The sequence below is a fragment of the Amblyomma maculatum genome, chromosome 8 (genome assembly GCF_055883805.1).
Source record: "Amblyomma maculatum isolate TAMU_Amacu chromosome 8, ASM5588380v1, whole genome shotgun sequence".
Lineage (NCBI taxonomy): Eukaryota > Metazoa > Arthropoda > Arachnida > Ixodida > Ixodidae > Amblyomma > Amblyomma maculatum.
In genome coordinates this window covers 34,750,160-34,758,672 of record NC_139351.1, presented here as the reverse complement: position 1 = coordinate 34,758,672, position 8,513 = coordinate 34,750,160, and the positions used below count along the sequence as shown (strand labels likewise).

Genomic DNA, 8,513 nt, shown 5'->3' with positions numbered 1-8,513 from the left:
TATGAATTCCGCTAAGTGCGTTGCAAAGTCAAAACCTGCTCAGCACTGCTACATGACGAAACATGTTCATATAACTAACTTCATGAACTCGGCCTTGCATTTGAGTTCGTTTGCGGTTGCATACTTATTGAAAGGGGCCCTTGAGACCGCAAAATGAACAAGTCTTCCCATGCGCTGGGCACTGCGGCGCTGATGCGAAGTGGTCCTGCGAGCCGCATCGGAAACAATGTGTTGAACCGGAGCAGCTACTCGATCCGTTCTCGGTTCCGCTCAGGGGGGCGGTTCCGGTGCGGCGCACGTTGCCGCCCGCGCCCCTCCCTAACTTCTGCTGAAAGGGAGCTGCTGGCTGCGCTTTTTTTTTTTCGAATGATTCGAGGATGGTTTACGAAGCTGCCGCAATGAAATTGCCTCGACTGAAGCAGAAAGCTCCTTCAGTTCATCCGCTGCTTGCTCAAACTGAAGTGCAATTCGAACTGAATTATCGAAAGACAGTGTGGAACCCTCTAGCAGTAACCGCTCACGTACGCGGTTGGAAGCTACGCCAGCAACGAATTGATCCCGCAGAGCATCATCTTGCGAAGCAAACGAACAATATGCGGTGTCGCGCGGCTGGGACTAAGTTGACCCGGCCTTCACTTGGTAGCGTGCAGAGACTCGGGGTTGAAGAAGGATTGAATCTTCGAAGTTGGTGAAATATATACAAGCAGGTTTAATGGCACTTTGAGAAAACTTATTTACATGAATATTTACATGAACAAGAAGGGTATATTAACAAAATGGCAAGCGTAAAGAGTTCATAGCGAGAAGCGTCTTGGATGAGCCGTTTACCCAGGGCTCAGAGCGACATTTCGTGCTCTGCAACGTCCTTAAAACCCCCTATGTCCAGCCCCTCTCTGAAGATGCTGACCAACCAAATCCAGGGCACGCCCCTCAGATATCGGCATCCAATCGAACACATCACTGCACTGATGGTCTGAAGCACTGACTGGCCCGGCATTGTTTCGTTGAGCCTGGTCACTTGTTGGCGGGAAAAGCTTGGGAACGGCGAGGAGGTACATTTCTATTCTTCAGCCAATAATCGATAGGCTGGTTCCGGCAAGTGGATTTACTTCTCAGAAACCCAAGTGCACGTGCGCGCCGCATACGCTCCCAGCATTGTCCGTTTTCGACAATTGCAAATCTTTCCTGCATTCCCGGGAAATCATTTAATGGCCGTATGCGTCATGCTCCTTTCTTGTCCTGCACGTCAGCGGACGTGTCACTCTGTCGTCTCCTTTGGACAGTAGGTATTCCTCACTGGACGATAAGGCTTCTCGACGGGAAGGGTGAACAATTGAACCAAAGCACTTCCGGCTATTTCCCGCAGGGGGACATTTCTTTGTGTTTTTCTAGAGGTTCTCTTGACAGGGTCAATTTGGCATTTGCAGGGTGTCCACAAAGCAAAACAGGCTTACAAAACAGGATTCCTGGAAACAGGCTCACTAAGAGCCATTGTACCAACACCACATATCCACAGCACTTATCCATGTCCACAGGCGAACAATAGAGCGCGCATGTGCGGATGATGCACGGTCGTAACAGCCTCCTCCCCCGCCAGAAGAGTCTCGGAGGGCAGCAGTCGCAGCTGCTGCATGAAGAGACGACTTAATGGCCTGCACATGAACGCTTGAAGCTCGCTGTTGCTTGTCGCGTTGTCTTGATTGTCGTAGGCCAAATGGCTCGAGCTGTCTGAAACTCAACCACATGTCCAAGCAAGCACTCGGTTCCCGTCTGAAGAGACCAGGTTAAAAGAAAACTGGCATTGTTGTTCGAGAAAAGCCCACTCTCAAGACGTTCAGGACCCACGTATTCCTAGAAAACCAAACGTGCTGCTTTACATAGTCACACATATACAAGCACACGAAAAAAAAAAACCTGATTATCAATTTGGATACATGGTGAGGAACATCTCGGACCGCTTAGAAAGAGCGGCTAAGCGCGTCCGCATTCCCATTTAACTTCCCCTTTTTGTATCTTATTTCAAAATTGTACTGCTGTAAAATCAAGCTCCACCTAAGAAGGCGACTGTTCTTCGATGTCGCAGTTTGCAGCCAAGCCATAGGGGACAATGGTCCGTCTCTACGGTGAATTTGGCCCCTCCAAGATAGCACTGCAATTTTTGAATGGTCCATACAATGCAAGCGCACTCTTTCTCTGACGCGCAATAAGCTCTCTCTCTAGAACTCAGTTTTCTGCTCAGGTAGAGCACGGGGTGCTCATTACCGTCGTCATCTCTCTGGCAGAGAACAGCACCTAGCCCTCGATCCCTGGCATCACACTGGACCGTGAATTCTCGGTCATAGTCTGGAGCTCGCAATACCGGACGGCTAATCAACACAGCCTTCAGGTTTACGAAGGAGGCTTCCTTTTGTTCGTCTCAGACTACATTTGTCTGTTCTGTCTTGCGGAGAGCGTCGGTCAGAGGGCTAGCCAAAGATGAATGGTTAGGGATGTAGTAATTGTAGTACCCAGTCAGACCCAGGAATGCTCGAATTTCCGTCTTCGTGCTCGGCCGCGGGTAGTCTGCCACCGCAGAAATCTTAATCTCGCTAGGTTTCCTGAAACCTTAACCTACATTGTGACCCAAGTAGTCCACGGTCGCCCTTGCCAGGCAACATTTCTCGGCCTTTACGGTTAGTCCAGCTTGACGCAAAAGGCTCAGTACAGCTCTTAGATGTACCATATGGTCCGCCCATGAGTCGGAAAAAACCTCAATGTCATCTAAATAAGGCACCGCGAATGTTTCACACCCCTTTAAAACCCTATCCATGAGTCGGGAAAAACAAAATGGAGCATTTTTGAGCCCGAAACTCATCATTGTTGGCTGGTAGCTGCCCGTCGGAGTGACGAAAGCCGCGTATCCGCTGGCGCGTTCAGTGAGCGGTACTTGCCAGTATCCTCGAGTAAGGTCCAGCGTAGTCACATATGCCGCTCTACTGACCTGTTCTACTCTCTCCTCAATATTCGGAATAGGATACACTTGATCCCTGGTGAGAGAATTTAGCTTTCGGTAGTCTACCACAGGCCTAGGGTCTTTACCTGGAGCTTCTACTAAGATCATAGGCGAAGCATAATCGCTTTCCGAGGGTTTTATTACTCCCAATTCCAGCATGCGAGTTACTTCCCTATCCAGAATTTCTCTTTGCCTTGGAGAGAATCGGTAGCACCTTGATCGCACTGGCACGTCTGAAGTCAGCTCAATATCGTGCTCAGTCAAATCAGTCCTGCCTGGCCTGTCCACGAAGCAGGCCTCAAACTCTGTTATTATTTCGCCCAGATCGGACAGCTGGGATTTCTTTAGTTCTCCTGTCTGCTCCGTCTTTCTGAGAAGCTCCTGAGCGTTGCTTCCTTTTCCGCTGAGGCAAATCAAGTTGTCCCCCATCTCCTCGGGAAGGTTTAATGTTAGATTTACCACGGCTTGCTCCATAGCTAAGTCCTCTCGGGTTCCACTTAAAAGTCTCGTGAGATTACTAGACACTGGCGGCAAGAGGTTACTCTCAAGAACGTCCTCATTCCGCGTCTCATCAAGCTCACTTTCAAGTTGACTTATCTGAGATGCCTCGCTCTCAAAGTTTTCTGACCTGCTATCTTCCGCATCTACCACTGTTTTAACTGCCATTTCCTCCGCTGTGGATTGTGTAGCTAGTTCTCGCGTCTTTGAACGTGTTAAGGCTTGCACAACTCTGTCTCCGAAAAGGATGCCCCTCTTTCGCAGTAGCATGTCCGATTTGTTGGAGAACAAATACGGATAGCACTTAGGAAGCTTTCCTGAAACGGCAGCCTCGGTTGTTAACTTGCCGGAAGGGCCCTCGATGACCACGTTCGCGATTGGCAAGCACACACTCTGTTCCTCCACTACCTGGCGGATCCATGCACACTGTCCTGTATAGTCGGAAGGCGACACATACGCCGGATGGACAACATACATCGTTGCGGCCGAATCGCGCAGTACCTTGCAAGGCTTCCCGTTGACTACTAGGTCATGCATGTAAGGTTCCAAAAGCTGCATATTTTCATCGCAGTCACTGACATACGAGAAAGCAATCTTTTCTTTCCGGCAGTTGACGGCAATGTGACCCTGCTCATTACACCTAAAGCATGTGAGCGGCTTCCTAGCCCCAAGCTTGTTCTTTGTGTTCTGCGCGTTGGTCACTTCCCCACTTACTGCCGTCCTTTCTAGGGCGTTTGCCTGAAGAAGCCTTCCTTTCTTCGTTTGCAAATCTAGTAAAGTGCCTTTTCTGACGGTTATTCATACTGAACTTGGGATTGCGGGGCCTATCCACTGCTGGGTTGCTGAATTGTCGGCGCGAAGTGTACTCCTCAATGAGTTCGGCAGCTTCAGTTGCCGACTTAATTTCGCCTCGGTCCTGTAACCAATTTCTTTCTTTTTCTGGGAGGCAGTTATAAAACTGCTCCAAAAGAATTCGCTCGACTACAGCGTCTCTATCACTGTAGGAATCAGTGCTCTTTAGCCACTCGCCCAAATTGACTCTTAAATTGTACAGGAATTCAGGGTAACTCTCGTCCCTGGACTTAGTAGCGTTCCGAAAACGTTGTCTGAACGCCTCGGCGCTAAGCCTATACTTTCTCAGAAGGCAAGCTTTGACCTTCTCGTAGTTGTCCGCGTCCTCCTTGCTTAGCCGCGCGACAACCTCCGCTGCCTCGCAGGGCAGAACCGTCAATAATCTCTGAGACCAAGTGTCTCGCTGGAAGGACAGTTTTTCGCAGGTTCGCTCAAAGTTAGCCAGATACAGACCGATATCCCCTGATATCACATATGGCTGCATGTACTTTGACATCTTGAAATCTGCCTCCTTGTTGAGACGAGGTACCGCTAGCTGGGGACAATTGCCCGACCTCTTGCTCAACTCTAGTTCTAATTTCCGGAGCTCAATGTCTAGCTTCTTTTCCTCTTTTTCCCTCTCACGTTCGCGCTCCTTTTCCTCTTTTTCCCGCTCTTTCTGCTGTCTGAGCTGCTCCTTTTTTTGACCGATGAGGTTCCATGCTTCACTGAGCTCCTCATCATCGGTTCCCAGATCAGTGATTGCCTTTATAATCAAGGGTTTTCGTGCCAAACCACTTGTATCAATTCCCAATTCCTCACACAATAGCAACAGGTCCGGTTTCTGCAGCTTTTGTAGGTCCATGATCGCTCCGAGTGTCGGCTACTTCCAAAACAACAGTGCAAACTACCAAACCTAAAGGCGTTTCAACGCTTTTTGCCAGTTCTAAAACCTAACCCTGTTCTAGAACCTGGTCCACATCAGAAGAAAAGCCAGGCACTCACCCACACATGCGATCGATGTTCCGAGCTGCTCTCTTTTTGACCGATTGCTGCTCCTGCTTGTTGCTTGAGATGCCACCTCCGATCACAAGATGTTGTGGCTTGTAGCTTCAGATCCACCTCCGATCACCAGATGTTGTGGCTTGTAGATTCAGATCCCAACGCTGGTCACCAGTTGTCGCGCGGCTGGGACTAAGTTGACCCGGCCTTCACTTGGTAGCGTGCAGAGACTCGGGGTTGAAGAAGGATTGAATCTTCGAAGTTGGTGAAATATATACAAGCAGGTTTAATGGCACTTTGAGAAAACTTATTTACATGAATATTTACATGAACAAGAAGGGTATATTAACAAAATGGCAAGCGTAAAGAGTTCATAGCGAGAAGCGTATTGGATGAGCCGTTTACCCAGGGCTCAGAGCGACATTTCGTGCTCTGCAACGTCCTTAAAACCCCCTATGTCCAGCCCCTCTCTGAAGATGCTGACCAACCAAATCCAGGGCACGCCCCTCAGATATCGGCATCCAATCGAACACATCACTGCACTGATGGTCTGAAGCACTGACTGGCCCGGCATTGTTTCGTTGAGCCTGGTCACTTGTTGGCGGGAAAAGCTTGGGAACGGCGAGGAGGTACATTTCTATTCTTCAGCCAAGAATCGATAGGCTGGTTCCGGCAAGTGGATTTACTTCTCAGAAACCCAAGTGCACGTGCGCGCCGCTTACGCTCCCAGCATTGTCCGTTTTCGACAATTGCAAATCTTTCCTGCATTCCCGGGAAATCATTTAATGGCCGTATGCGTCATGCTCCTTTCTTGTCCTGCACGTCAGCGGACGTGTCACTCTGTCGTCTCTTTTGGACAGTAGGTATTCCTCACTGGACGATAAGGCTTCTCGACGGGAAGGGTGAACAATTGAACCAAAGCACTTCCGGCTATTTCCCGCAGGGGGACATTTCTTTGTGTTTTTCTAGACGTTCTCTTGACAGGGTCAATTTGGCATTTGCAGGGTGTCCACAAAGCAAAACAGGCTTACAAAACAGGATTCCTGGAAACAGGCTCACTTAGAGCCATTGTACCAACACCACATATCCACATCACTTATCCATGTCCACAGGCGAACAATAGAGCGTGCAAGTGCGGATGATGCACGGTCGTAACAGCGGCTAGCTCCCGTAGGGCGACAACAAAGTCATGAACGGACTCACCTGTGTTTTGGTTGCGGCGGTGAAAACGATGGCGCTCGATGATAACGTTGCAAGACGTCGAAAACTGCTGCCATAGAGCGGCGAGTGCAGAGTCGTATTCGTCAGGAGCGGCGGACTTGTCATAGGCAAGGGCTGCGGCGCTTGGCACTGACAGTGCTGCTGCAGCGCTGGTCCCTGCATGTAACGTCTGATAAACAAGCTGGCCCTCCTCCCCCATAACAATGCAAAAGAATACCTTTGCGCTACTCTGGCTTGAATGCGGTGGCTCCGGATGCCACCAAGTACACGCTGAACATCTGCTCCCATGGCAATGACGGACGGCCGGGCGTCGGAAGAAAGAACGGTAGCGTAGCAAGCCCGGTGAAGTCCAAGGCGCCGGTTCCGGATGGTGCGGCGGGGTGGGGTAGGTAGGGGTAGGTTCACAGTATCCTCGTCGCCAATGTGGTATTTTCGAAGGTGGAAGCAGAGTCCAGCCATCCCGAACGAACACAACCCGTTTATTCACACACACATATAGATAACGAAAACAGAAACGCCCCCTGGGGAATAAAGATTCAAATCGAAAACGAAACTGAATATAACAGCTGTCTTTAAGATCACATTGGTCATTAGTATTATTAACTACCCGAAATAAAACACAGCCATCTGCATACAATCGAATTTGTACACCGGGGAAAACCTCATTGAATGTATAAAGGATCAGCAATGGCCCCAGAACGCTCCCCTGCGGCACACCTAATGTGACTGGCAGACAGCCAGAGTTAAGCCTACCAAGTGCAATGTACTGTGCGGTTTGTTAAATAATACTTTATCTAGTAAGTAAATATGCATTGAAGGTCAATGCTTTTTAGTTATAGAATTAGGCTGTAGTGCGAAACTTTATCGAATGCCTTACTGAAATCTTGGAACATCGCGTCAATTTGGCTGTTATTATCAAGTGCTGCTGCAAAAGAATGGACTACGGTGGTAGTTGTGTCACCGTGGAAAGTGCTTAGCGGAAGCCATGCTGGAAGTTTGTCAGAATAATGTTGTGATCGAAGAATTCATTAATGCTAGTAGCTATAATATTGCCACTTGTCTAGCGCAGCGCGGAAGCTGTGCTTGGTGCCGACGACGACAAAGCGGTTGCTGGCTCGAGAAGCGCGCTGGTGCTGGACTTTGTTATCGGAGCTAGAAGCCGACTTTATTCTCGGGACCTCGTCTACGTGTATCTAAGGCTCCCTGTGGCTTGAGTCGTGACACTGGTGGAGGTGCCATCGATGATCCCTTCTCCTGCGGACGACCCGACTTGCCGTTTCTCGTGACCACTCCTATTCATCGTACAAGCCGGAGGCTTCGAGGCTTGCCCCCCGAGACCTTCCCTCTTGACGAAGAACCCCTAGCTTCCACCCTAGCTATGGCAACGACACCGCCCGCCCATACCACGACAGTCCCTTCCACCCCTTCATCCTGTCTCATCCTTCAGACCCCGCGTACCCCTGAGCCATTTCACGGTGAGCAGTTCGAAGACGCCGAGGACTGGCTCACTCACTACGAAAGTGTCGCGACGTTTAACGGCTGGGATGATGCTGCGAAAAAGCGAAACGTCTACTTCAGCCTTGAAGACGCTGCTAGACGTGGTTCGAGAACCGCGAGGCCACATTTTCTACTTGGCCGGCCTTCCGAAGCCAGCTCTTCGGTACGTACGCCAACTATGACCGCCGGGAGAACGCGGAGCATGCCGTGACCTCTCGAGTCCAGTGTCCGAATGAAGGGATCGCAATGTACGTTGAAGACGTCATGCGTCTTTGCCATCACGCCGACCCGTCCATGAGTGAAGAGAAGGTGCGGCACCTGATGCGCGGCGTTAAAGACCAGCTTTTTTCCGGCCTCGTGCTGAACCCACCCACCACCGTCGTGATGTTTCTGGCTGAAGCTGTGATTATGGAGAAACTGCTACAGCAGCGATGCAGCCAGTACGCTCGGCCAATGAATTCCATCTCCGCAC

General features: G+C 50.1%; 1 protein-coding gene across 1 annotated transcript; it reads right to left on the bottom strand.

Annotated features, from left to right (window-relative positions):
• Positions 1-318: 318 nt before the first annotated feature.
• On the bottom strand, positions 319-6,909 carry LOC146180879 (uncharacterized; the record flags this gene model as incomplete). The annotated part of the gene is given in 3 exon segments (XM_084575675.1): positions 319-609; positions 6,480-6,743; positions 6,745-6,909. Coding segments are annotated over 3 exon segments (720 nt in total), but the record flags the coding sequence as incomplete, so codon positions are not given.
• Between the last annotated feature and the right edge of the window lie 1,604 nt (positions 6,910-8,513).